The sequence below is a fragment of the Letharia lupina genome, assembly GCF_014066315.1.
Source record: "Letharia lupina isolate WasteWater1 chromosome Unknown contig_13, whole genome shotgun sequence".
In the NCBI taxonomy this organism is placed as follows: domain Eukaryota; kingdom Fungi; phylum Ascomycota; class Lecanoromycetes; order Lecanorales; family Parmeliaceae; genus Letharia; species Letharia lupina.
In genome coordinates, this window is record NW_023502982.1 from 1,441,900 (window position 1) to 1,453,974 (window position 12,075).

Sequence of the window (12,075 nt, forward strand, 5' to 3'; positions counted from 1 at the left end):
CCATTGGGAAGGGTTAGGGGGGCTCGACGTTGCGTCGTGGAGCAATGCCAGGTTCCGGGAGTGATGTTGAACCAGAACGTAGACGCTGAGGCCAAGTTCAAAAAACCCTACGGGGAAACTTTCAGGATCTTTGCGTGCCATCGAGACCATGTTTGAATTCGAATAATCAGCAGCGACGTAATCGACAGCTGTTCAGATCACGGGCCTCAGATGTAAGATCGACACTGGCGTTGTGATTGCGCTGCATCTGGGGTGGTGGACAATAGACGCTGGCCTGAGTAGACGGATGGCAGATTTGAGAAGATCTTTGTGGTCGATGTCAAGCGAGAATGATCACGGCTAGCAAGTGGTAATGAAACATAGAACATAGAGAATGTGATCGAAAAGCACAGGTGAAGAATGCTTGCAAGCATCCACCTTCTGCTTGCTTTGACAACAACCAGTGAACCTTTCAGAGCCTATCATTCATCGGCATTGATTTCACATCCGCTCTTGATTCGCACCATCTATTTCTTCGCAGCAGCTGACTCCTCAGCCTTGGCCTTCGCCCTCTTCTCCCTCACACCCACCAATCTAGCCTCGCTCCTTGCATCCCTCAATTTCCTATATGCGGCCTCCTCTCCCTCTGGCATATCGCTCGTACTGACCTCACCAATAGCGTCCTCTTTGGCCATGTTCTTGATTGGCAGAATATGGTGCACCTTATGAGCGCTCTCTTTCTCGCCCTTGGCGTAGGCCTCGATTTCCTCTTTGCTGCTATCGAGTTTCTTGTGCTGGCCGGAGCGCCGGGGGAAAAGAATTAGGCGTTCGCGGTAGGCCTTCAGGCGGGCGACGTTGGCGGTGAGGGATTCGACGGAAAGGTTGGCGCGACGGGGGTCGACGCTGATGCCGATGGTGGGGGCGAGTTTGCGGGGGATGCCGGCTTCCTACGAGACAGTAGACCTTGTCAGAGTGTCCTCGAGACAACATATTTCTCATCTTCTGCTAGTGTGAGAATATCCATACCTTCAATTCAGCCAGCGAAAATCCACGTCCAGCTCTAACGCGGCGGTTGTACTTGATCGAAGGGCATCGCACTACAGGCTTGAGCTTGTCAACTGGGCGAGGCGCGACAGCTGCGGCTTTCACGAGACGGGCATTTCGACGACGTGATTTGCGTCCAGGCTATGGGATGGCATTAGCAAGCTGTTCTGAGCGCCGCAGTTGAATGGACCGGCTTGAGATTTGGAGGGCGTAGCGCGTACCTGGTCGAAGTGAGTTCGCACACGACGTTGCCAATCCTTGCGGAAATCTGGGTGTCATCAGTATGCCAGCCTGGAGACCAAGCGAAGCCAGGTTGAGCTCACGGTTGTGCTGTATCTGCTGATTGTGCTTGATCGTCTGTCATGGTTGTTTAAGTCAGTCAATGTCGTCCAAGCTCAAGCATTCCCGGTCATGATGACTAGAGGTACCGGCTGCCATCAGATGCAAGCTACTCACCATTGTGACTGTTGGCGATCAAGATTTTGGCGTTGTCGTTGTGCACACCTTCGATGATGGTTTTCAGATCCGCTTGTGGGAACTTTCGCTTACCCAGCCCTACAAGACTAGCGTCCAGGTCAAAGGCTTGGCGCTGGTGGCACTCAAATCAGGGGGTGTGAACGTTGTCTTCCTCTACTCGCAGTTGTCTCGAATATAATTGAACTACGATTTCGATGCTTCAAATTCTTCTAGAAAAAGTTGAAGCGTGTTTGTGAAGCTAAGATAATCGCAAGCTTATCCCCTCTATCTAGCAAAGCTGCCACTTCGTCCTCTCTGAAATATGTACAGTGTTTGTGACAAAATGTTGACAGCGACGCAGCTCTTTGCGGAGCTATGACGATGCTATGATGATTAGTGCTCAAGAGCAATGTTCAATGAACTCGTTCGCGTAATAGAACCAAATGAGAAGCGGTGGATTGGCGTTGCTGATTGCTCAAATCGCTATTGACCTGGAACCGGCCAGCTGTTGATACCCAATCCCACTCTATCTGAAGCGGAATCAGCCGTTCTGGACTTCTTGCTGCTCCGTACAATCTCATCGTATGAGTTCACATCGTTGCCGCGCTTCGTGGAACTTTCCATCCTTGCCACACCTGGCTTCTTGACTTGACCGAACAATTTTCCCTGCGTCGACTTTCCTGAGTCTGGTGCCTGAGCAGCGGCTGCAACCATATCCTTCTGCGATCCCAAGGAGCGGCGCAGCATGTTGGCTGCTACTTGGCTAGCTTGGGATCCCGGGAGTTCTTCGACCTCCTCGTCTTCCGAAGCTGATATCGTGCTATCACGGTCCTCTTTTGCACGAGTCTCTCCCTGGTAGGCAAGTTGAGCACCAGGAGCAGAAAAGCTGACGCGATGATTCGGGCCAGATCGTTCGGTTGATGTGACGAGGACATTGTCCGCAGTCATCGGTCTTGATCTATTTGGCGTAGTAGGTAAGGAGGATAAGGAGTGAGCACCTCGTATGTGCTGTGCATGTATCTTCCTTGATCTGGGCTGGTTCGGAGTGGACGGAACGCTGCTGGCTTCGCCGTTGAGAACCTGCCCGGCAAACAACAATGCGTCGAATGGATCTTGGCTACTGACAGCTTGGTTTACATCGCGAGCTGCTCTGCTAGTGGTGGCGGGTGTTCTGGGCGTGCCCCTGGGCAATGGGGTGCTGTACTCATTGAACGGCGTGCTGTGGATCGAGATCGCGCCTGAGGATTGCAATTCATTCAAGTGATCCCGATTATCTTTGATGCGTTGGCGTAGAAGCTGAATATGCTCTTTAAGATCGGTGTTTTGTCCATCCAGCCGAGCGATCATCTTCTTCGAAGCTTTAAGACGTTTGTCGAATATCGAGTTTTCTTGTTGCAGCTCACGACAGTGCGCCAAAGCAAGATGGAGGCTACGTTGCATGGAGGCTTGCGGGGATCGAGGGCTGAAGCTGTGACGGTGGACTGGACTTCCTTCTTGAAGTACTTGAACCTCCCTTCGTGTAGCTTCATGCTCGACTTCAGCACGCTTAGCCGACTCTTCGGTCTCAATGCTTAGCAAGCTATGTTGGAGCTTTGAGTGAGCGGCAGTCACGCGAGCTTCGCCCAATGCCGGGAGTAGTTCAGAGACAAGGGTCCGCAACTGTGCTTCATCCATTTTCTCGACATTTTCCAAAGTGGGGACCTCTCCAAACAGGCCATGCGATGTCAAAGGTGGGCCAGTTTTCAGTGTTGCAGGAGGTGAAGCCAGCGAATGCTCTCTTCTGCTGAGAAACTTAGCCTGCGCCGATTTGGTGGCAGACCTCGGCAATTGAGTGGAAGGCGGAGGAGTCATTGTACTGGTCGCACGGACAGGAGAACCGAGTTTGGTGAGGTTGTTGGCTTCTTTAGAACCGCCAGGACTCGATAGGGGTGTCGCATCGCCGTGGCGCATTGCGGATTCGGGTATGGGGGTACACGGCGTAGCGATTTCAGCCATGTTGAGTCGTGCAGCTCTGGCGCAGAAACGTCTCTAAGAGCGATTGTCAGAGCCCGTCCCGATGCAAATGACGAGTACTGCTGCATGAACCCACCTTAGATAGCTTCGATGCAGAATGATTTGCTGGTGGTTGAATTCACTTAGAGCGGTGTGGGAATGGTGATTTGGAAGCGAGAGAAGCTCAAAGAGTTTGTCTGTGGTAGCTGTAAGGATAACTGAAGTTGCTAAACAGTTACTCCTTACACCAAACGGTGTTCGAAGGAGGAGGTGCGAGGGGAGTTCGTCTGGTCACTGCAAGGTGGAGCACATCTGGATGGCTGGGTCCCGATGGCTGGGTCCCGCGATGATGCGCGCTACTCATAGCGTCTTCCGGCAAGGCGTGCCGCATCCGGCTAGCTGCCCCTCGCCGCCCTCCGCTTCCTGCTGCCTGTGTCCAAGTGCTTTACAGCAACCAAAACTCTCTCCCTGTAAACATATCTTCGTATCTTACTCTTCTTGTTGTTTTTGCAATATATCTATTCTTATTAAATTTTAGCTAGGCTTTTATAGAGCGAGGCGATATTATTATCTAAGATGTTATCTATCTTAAGGGAGGGTAAGTATCAAGCCTTGACCCAAGTAGCACTCGAAGACGTCTGTGACTCGTCTTGGAAGAGAGGACATAACCCAGCGCGCATGAGCAGGGACTAGTCACATGGGAAAGTCGAGAAGCCTGTGAGCCTTAGAAAAGCCAACGTTTGCGGGGCAGGAGGCTTTGGTGACGTTCCAGATGGATGGCAATTCTCTCTAGACTGCTCACTGATCAAGCCCAGCTGGCTGTCGACTGTCAAGCCTTCATCTGTACCGGATCCGGCCATGCTGCACAACGGCACGGCGGGCTGACTCGAAATCTGAGAAGCGAAATGGGCGAAAGCGAAGCGATGTTCTACTTTACGTCCACGTCCACCATAACGCCAATGCAGACCAGATCCTCAATATTCCGGTAATGCGTAGTCGTTAAAGTCATGCAAGCTAATGTCCTGGCTGTACGAAGCAATCGGAGACTGCGTCGACCCCAGCTCTACCCCTGCTACGGCTTGGCTCAAGTCTTCATCCGTGCTTGTATCGCCGATAGTACGTCTCGCTGCCTCCAGAATCTTAGGTTTTTTGTTTCGACCGCGAACCCGCTCGAGGTGCTCGAAGTGACCCTCGGGAACGCCGGTTACGTAGCAGCCCGAGAAAACGCCAGATTCGAAATAGCAATCTATACCTCGTGGCGAGAGTTCTGCGCACGCAGCCTCAAGATCAGGGAGAGTCTGGTAGATAACCGTGTCCGCGCCAATTGCTACAGCAATCTCCGCCGGAGTCTTGGAGTATGCAATCAACTCGTCCGCAGATGCGAGATCGACCCTGCCTAGGAGTTAGTTATTTGAGATTCTATATGGACTAAACGATGTACTGCTAGGCAGAGTAAAACTTCACCATCGCAACTTCCAATTAGACTCTCGTACGAAACAGTGGCACTGACCCGTAGATATGACTATGCCGAACCGGAGGCGAAGCAGACGGGAAGATGATAGACTTTGCGCCTGCTTCCCGCGCCATTAAGCAGATCTCGAGACTGGTATTACCTCTAACGATACTATCGTCGACGAGGAGCACGGTTTTGTCCTTGAACTCGGCGGACATCGCGTGGAGTTTTCTTCGCACGCCTGACCTGCGGAGTCGTTGTGAGCTCATCAAGAATGTCCTAAATATGTAACGGTTCTACTATGGTCAGTCATATACATTGAAAATACTATAGCTCACTTGCCTTTACGAAGCCACTTGCAAGCTCTTTCTTCAAGTGCTTCGCCACGGCACAAGCAGACGTATTTGAGGTCTCCGGTATTGGGATAACAACGTCTACCTGCGCGAGTCTTTCAGGCCCCAGCTCCTTCTTGATGGTTGCGGCTAGCTTCTCGCCCATCTTGAATCGAGCATTTTCCACACTGATACCGTCTGCTAGAGGATTAATACCGATGTGCGGACGTGCTGCATTAACATACCAATGATTGAGTCGGGTCGTGCAAAGTACAAGTACTCAAGCTACAGTTAGCGTTGAAGGCGAACGTGCGAAAAGGCGGCCTACCTCAAAGATATCAGGAGTGTAATTCGCCTTAGGTTGCACTTGCCGAAACACTGGCTCCGAACCTTTGACGATAATCACGGCCTCGCCGGGCAAGGGATCTCGAATGTCTTCAAGACGGCATCCCAAAAACTGCAATGCTACGCTTTCTGAAGCAATCATGTAATCTGTGCCGCCTTCAACCGTCCGCGAGCCAATGACTATGGGTCTGATGCCGTAGGGATCCCGGAAGCCGATGAGCCCCAATCCTGCAATCATCGCTGTACACGCCCAACTACCTTCGCATTTCTTGTATGTTCTCTCCAAACTCTTAAAGCAATCTTCCGCGTTGACTCTAGCTTTCCCGCTCTCATTTAGCTCAGATGCAAAATAATTAGGAAGGATTTCCGAATCCGAATCTGTATTGATGTGACGGTGTGCTTCTTGATCCAGAAATTTCTTGAGCGAAACTGAGTTTAAGAGATTTCCGTTGTCTGCTCGCGCTTTGGAGTCGGTTGAATCTAATAAAGGTAGGTGGTGAATGTCTGAAGGAATAGAAGAGGCGTCTCTGAGTTCGGAGAGACAAACGACTTACGCAAATTCCATACGGTGAGTTGACGAACAGAGGTTGTGCTTCAGACCGAGAGGCTGTTCCCATTGTAGGATATCGTAGATGGCCGACGCCCATAAAGCCTGGCAAGTCCATAATCCGCTCTCCATCGTTAAAAACTTTCCCTTGCATTGATATATCCGTCCGCCAGACCCGCAGGTCGCGATACCACATGCGTCCTGTCCGCGGTGCTGAAGGAGGTAGAGGGCATCATGGAGGTCCACTGGCTGCTGAGTCTGAGGAAGTGTCTGCGTGGATCTGTGCGACAATGCCACACATCTTCCGGTGTCCTTTTCGCGAAGGAAAATCCTCACGAAGAGTACATGCTCGATACTGCGACGTAAAAGCATGAAGTATCAGTGATTTTTCTTATATCCGGATACTCAACTATTTTCGGTACTCGGTTCCACCCGGAAATGCAATCTACTGGGATACAATGTCCGATAAGTCCGGCCAAGAATCTTAGATGTAGTGTTAGGGCAATAATGCTTCGAGCTTATTCTATTACACAATTATATAGTTCGATCGATATCTATCTTGATGCCCGAGAAACCCCATTGTTCGTTCCAAAGAAAGAGTTTTCTGGGGTTTTATTTTCCTGTGGTGAAAAGACGGAATAGAAACATCGATTTAGCCCTAGCTCTAAGATTGCCTATCCCACTGAGTCCCTTACTCAGCTAATTTATATGTAGTACCTTATCTTCTAATACTCCTAATACTTGTACTAAGAGTTGAAAGTCGCTCTTCATACATTAAATACAATACTAAATCACGTAAGTTCCACAGATCTAAAGTAACGCTACTATCCCCACCCTTGTGAAACATACCAGTACAGGCTGCAGCATTCTAGGTAGTAAAGTATTGAAATTTATCAGTACCATGCATTTGGGCGGAAAGACCGAGTGGAAATGCCGCCTAAAATAGCGTCAAGATAATCTGGTATCGGACGCGTTCTCGCCTGCACAACTAATATCCGCGTTGGCAGGGAAACTCGGAGCAATACAACATCAAATTCTGTATTACCATATGCATGTTATAGACCAAAGGACGATGAAGGCTTCGTGGGTAGATGGTGTCATAACAGCTATATAATACGCCGCGTTGTTCTTCTTCACGTTTGCTTTTCAGTGCCAATATGGATCCACCACCTCATAGGAATCTCCATGCATCTGGTATCCCCAGACTTTCCAGGTTGCCTCTTCCGCGGGCTGCCGTGAAGGTGCCTCCGCCAGAGCCCACCAAGTATGCACTCAAAGGTCGAGCTGTGCCCGAAAAGCCAGCCAAAAATGTCATTAATACGACGATTCCTGTCGAGATCGACAGTGGGGCTAGTCCTTCAATGCAACAAGCGGCTACTAGATCCCAGACGGTTGAAGCATCAGTAGCCAGCGATATAGATGATATCCGGCTAGACCCTCCCGACAAGCCACGTACGGTTCCTCGACGACCGAGGCCTTCTTTGTCGGACAGGACCATAGAGACCCTTTCCCAGATACCGCCTTCGCCATCTCCACGCAGACGTAGATCCAGCTTCTTCCCATCGGAGAGTCCTGTGCCCCCGTCGTCACGGCCAACGTCATCCTTGAGTAGGTCTCGCCCCAGTACTAGCCATGGTCAGCGGCCGCCTCACCCGCCCGGTTTTCCAACTCCAAGGCCGCCGTCGCCCACCAAGCGCCAAGTGGAGCCAACGACTGGAAACCGGATGTCACAGATTACGCCCAGTAAAAGAGCGGTCAGCTCTCATGTTCCCCGAACTTTAACCCCTTCAAAAGATACACTGAACCGCACTCTCGAGCTGACACCGTCGAAGCCGCCAATGCCGAGCATTGGAACTTTGGCTCGGCACAGAGATGAGACTCTTACCGATAAGCCCGCGATGAGACCCGGCAGGGCCAGTCAGACCTTAGCTGCAAGACCCTCTAAACAACGCCCGTCAATCCATGGTGCATTCGCTAAACCACTGCCGAAACTGAGGGATAAGCCTGGAGGCAAACCCGCTCTGGGTACGAGGGAGATATTACCTACCATATCGACAGAAGCTACTGACCCCTGCCCTGTTTTCCCTCTTACTTCAAAGATGTCCTCACAGACTTTCTCGGAATCTACTGGGCCAACATCTACAAATTCGAAGGCGCAAAAATCATCAGCTGCACTCCGTGAGACAATCGCGAAAGCTAAAGCAGCACGCCACAAACTCGGTCAGTCGCAAACCATAGATAATTTCGTTCCATCTACACGGGTGACAGATGACTTTCCGGTAATTGAAATCGGAGGCAGCAATAAAGGCCTCTTGCGCAAGCGTGTGGCTTCCGCCCGGGCTGATGGACGGCTCAACATTGCTGCGATGGGATTGAAGGACATGCCTAGCGAGGTACTGAACATGTACAATGCAGAATTTTTCGACACTGGTGATGGAGCTTGGTACGAAAGCGTTGACCTCGTCAGGCTAGTAGCCGCAGATAATGAGTTTGAGCATCTCCGCGAGGACGTCTTTCCAGATACCGTAGCTGAAGCTGACAGTGCAATGGATGATGACTTCCAAGGAATGCTGTTCGCTGGCCTGGAGGCACTTGATCTACACGGCAACCATCTACAGCTACTCCCCTTAGGTTTACGGAGATTGGAGCAGCTGGCGATGTTGAACCTTTCGAAAAACAAACTTGGAAATGAGAGTCTGAGTGTTATCACTCAGATCGGGTCTCTGCGGGAGCTACGACTCGCTAACAATACTCTCGATGGAATGCTCACTCCGCAGCTTAGCAATCTAACGAAGCTAGAAACTCTTGACGTTTCCAATAACGCCATTACTACTCTACCGCCTAACATTGACGAGATACCGAAGCTCCGCGTCCTGAATGTCGCTGGGAATAAGCTGTCGTCTTTGCCCTTCGAGCTCTTTGTATCTTTACCCATGGTGGAGATAGATGCTGCTCGAAATCGACTTGGTGGAGCACTTTTCCCCGCCTGTGTATCAGGGTTACCAGGTTTGAAAACTTTGGACGTCGCAAACAATGCTTTGACTTCGATAGTAGAGAGTGGAGCAATTGATCTTCCATCTCTCCAGTCTCTCAACGTTTCAGAGAACAGACTAAGACAATTGCCGAATATGTTGCGTTGTACGGAGCTTCTTACTCTAACGACGGCGGGAAACAGACTGGCCTCACTTCCCGAGAGCATCGTATCTCTGAAAAAGCTGAAGAGTGTCGACTTCAGCAGAAACGATATTAAGAAGCTCGATGAGCGGCTTGGGCTAATGGATACTCTGGCTGTGCTACGAATTGCTCATAATCCTCTGAGAGAGCGCAAGTTCTTGACTATGGACACTGATACTCTGAAGCGCGAACTGCGAAGCCGCATCCTGCCGGAAGAATCCTCTGAAACTGTGGGAGGCGACTTACTCCACCAAGGCGCAGGTCCAGCCTCCAGCACGGACACCGCAATTTCTCAAGCATGGCACATCACCCCTTACGGTGTTGTTGACCGCTCATCGGCAAATCTCGAAGCCATCGAACCCTCAAATCTCGACTCCTTCATTCAGAAGAAGGATGTTAAGACACTTATCCTACATCATAATCTCTTTACACAGCTTCCTCAAGCGATAGAGCTAATGAGCAGTTCTCTAAGGATGTTGGATCTCTCCCGCAATAAGCTCACTGGTAGTAGCTGCTATATCGTCACGGATCTCTCGCTTCCTAATCTCAGAACACTAAACCTCTCGAATAACGCAATAACGTCGTTGTCTCCACTCCTCGATCTCCTCTCCGCTCCTCAGCTATCGGAGATTAACGTTTCCCGTAATCGTCTCACTTCTCTTCCTGTCCTCCGAAAGTCTTTTCCGGCATTGATGTCTGTCCATGCTTCGCAAAACAGTATATCGGAGCTGCGGGTCGAGTCTGTGAAAGGCTTGCAGGTGTTAGATGTCAGTGGAAATGCCATTGCTCATCTAGATCCTAAATTAGGCCTGCTAAGTGCGGAAGGCTTGAGAACGCTGGTTATTGGAGCCAATATATTCAGGGTGCCCAGGAGGGAAGTGATAGACAAAGGAACAGAGGCTGTGCTGGCATGGCTGAAGGGCAGGATACCGGAGGAAGAGATACGGGATTTTGCTGAAACAAAGACTATGCAGAACTTTTAGAGCATTTGACAATTGAGAATCTTCCATATCATGGACTACGCTTTTCCTGCTAGATTGTGACGTCAACTGTGTTTGCACGCGCCGCTTCAGACAAGCAAAAGCGATCCAAATCGCTGTTTTAGATAGATAATCCTGTGCCTCGAACCAATCGAGTGCTTTTCCTCCATTTTCTTTAATCGTCCATTAACCCAACATATATAATGCCACTGCTACAGCTTCGTCCTCCCCACCTCCGCCCCTACCGACTCTTCCACCTCTCCGCCCGCCTACGCCTCCGCGAACCCCCCTCCCACTCCTCCCAAGCACCACCCGAAGACGACTACTACTCCCTCCTCCTCTCCCAGCCTATCACAACCCCAGCCAAAAAGACCATCAACCCAGCCCGCGCACCCAAATCTTCCAATCCCACATCTTCCTCCGCCACACCCCCACCCTCTGCCGCATCTACCGTGCAATCCACACCGGCTTCCATCCAAGGCAGCGACAAGGGCCCCGACAACAGAGTCTTCTTCTCCACGCCGCTGGCGGGACCGAGTGCCAGGATGCGCGGGCTGGCCAGAGGAGAGAAGGGACTGGCCCGTCCGCCGGAGCCGGATAATTGCTGCATGAGCGGATGTGTGAATTGCGTCTGGGACGCCTATAGGGAAGAAGTGGAAGAGTGGGCTGCGGCGAGGAGGAGAAAGGATAGGGAACAGCGGAGGCATGCTACGAGTGGGCAGAGGAGGGTGGGGAGTGGGGAGGAAGGGAGGTTTAGAGGGATGGGGATGGGTGATGGTGTGGATGAGGGAGGGGTGGGGGATTCGGATGAGGTTGGGGGGTTCAGGGGCTTGGATCTGGACGGGGAGGATGAAGGGGCGTTGTTTGAGGGGGTGCCGGTGGGGATTCGGGAGTTTATGAATACGGAGAAGAGGTTGAGGGATAGAAGGGCCGCAGAGCATGCAGGTTGAAAGCGTTGGCGATGAGGAAGATTACAGTGCAAAGGTTGGTCGCGGCTCTTCGACTATTGGGCAAGATCGAGCCTAGTGTCCGGGCCTGCGGTCTGACTGGCGTACCCAATGGGCATGGAGGCCCAAAACGTGGGTTGAGTGTTACATGAAGATACTTCGATGTGTCGATAGGGGAGCGTGGATTACTCGGCGCCACCTCTGGCAAGACGAGTGGAGAGAGGGGGTCCTAGATCCAATAGAGGGTTGGATGGTATGGGTCAGTCGGGCAAGGCGGACAACAGACTGTGGAGCCAGAGCGTGACTTGAGAAGAGCGATTTGGCTCAAGAATCATCGGAAACTTTTATGACGCCTTTCATATATCGCACCATATCAATCCACATCGATCCCGTTCCTTTTCAGCTCTTGCCTTGCCATATCAATCTCCCCCATCAGTTCCTTGTGTGCTTCTGGTACATCATTGAACGTGAAGACGCCCCATCCCAGCTTGAAGAGGAGGTAGGAACCGAAAGATACAAGGGCCCATAGAGGGAACTGTTGGCAGGTATCGTCAGCTTTGCACTAGCTATGGGAGTCTGGGAGGGAGGGAAGCGTACGACTGGTATGACCTCGTCTTGAACGGTTTTGGTGAAAGGTACTACGTGGAGGAAGCAGGCGACGTAGAGCTAGGAGGCCAATTCATTAGTGAAGTGCAATTGGTGGCAGACTTGAGTGATCTAGGCAGCTCACAGAAGAGGCCAGCAGTGCCAGAGAGATGGTCTGTTGTGCCCTCGTCATGACTGGAGTTGTGGCTGCCGAGATGTCCCTAATTGTAACGACCGCGAT

The 12,075-nt window shown here is 51.3% G+C and overlaps 6 protein-coding genes across 6 annotated transcripts; 2 read left to right on the forward strand and 4 right to left on the reverse strand.

The window, feature by feature from the left end:
- Window positions 1-506: 506 nt before the first annotated feature.
- Window positions 507-1,482, reverse strand: HO133_001849 (uncharacterized protein; the record flags this gene model as incomplete). The annotated part of the gene is made up of 5 exons (XM_037292777.1): window positions 507-926; window positions 1,006-1,164; window positions 1,245-1,291; window positions 1,347-1,380; window positions 1,480-1,482. The coding sequence occupies 5 exons, from the start codon at window positions 1,480-1,482 to the stop codon at window positions 507-509; spliced, it is 663 nt and encodes a 220-aa protein (XP_037151316.1).
- A 480-nt stretch (window positions 1,483-1,962) lies between these two features.
- On the reverse strand, window positions 1,963-3,474 carry HO133_001850 (uncharacterized protein; the record flags this gene model as incomplete). The annotated part of the gene is made up of 1 exon (XM_037292778.1): window positions 1,963-3,474. The coding sequence occupies one exon, from the start codon at window positions 3,472-3,474 to the stop codon at window positions 1,963-1,965; it is 1,512 nt and encodes a 503-aa protein (XP_037151317.1).
- A 971-nt stretch (window positions 3,475-4,445) lies between these two features.
- On the reverse strand, window positions 4,446-6,280 carry HO133_001851 (uncharacterized protein; the record flags this gene model as incomplete). The annotated part of the gene is made up of 5 exons (XM_037292779.1): window positions 4,446-4,863; window positions 4,982-5,220; window positions 5,267-5,454; window positions 5,566-6,081; window positions 6,169-6,280. 5 exons carry the CDS (start codon window positions 6,278-6,280, stop codon window positions 4,446-4,448), a joined length of 1,473 nt encoding a protein of 490 aa, XP_037151318.1.
- A 1,025-nt stretch (window positions 6,281-7,305) lies between these two features.
- HO133_001852 (uncharacterized protein) lies at window positions 7,306-10,305 on the forward strand (the record flags this gene model as incomplete). Its single annotated transcript, XM_037292780.1, has 1 exon — window positions 7,306-10,305. The coding sequence occupies one exon, from the start codon at window positions 7,306-7,308 to the stop codon at window positions 10,303-10,305; it is 3,000 nt and encodes a 999-aa protein (XP_037151319.1).
- Window positions 10,306-10,505: 200 nt separating this feature from the next.
- On the forward strand, window positions 10,506-11,252 carry HO133_001853 (uncharacterized protein; the record flags this gene model as incomplete). Its single annotated transcript, XM_037292781.1, has 1 exon — window positions 10,506-11,252. One exon carries the CDS (start codon window positions 10,506-10,508, stop codon window positions 11,250-11,252), a length of 747 nt encoding a protein of 248 aa, XP_037151320.1.
- Window positions 11,253-11,622: 370 nt separating this feature from the next.
- On the reverse strand, window positions 11,623-12,027 carry HO133_001854 (uncharacterized protein; the record flags this gene model as incomplete). The annotated part of the gene is made up of 3 exons (XM_037292782.1): window positions 11,623-11,784; window positions 11,847-11,915; window positions 11,980-12,027. The coding sequence occupies 3 exons, from the start codon at window positions 12,025-12,027 to the stop codon at window positions 11,623-11,625; spliced, it is 279 nt and encodes a 92-aa protein (XP_037151321.1).
- Between the last annotated feature and the right edge of the window lie 48 nt (window positions 12,028-12,075).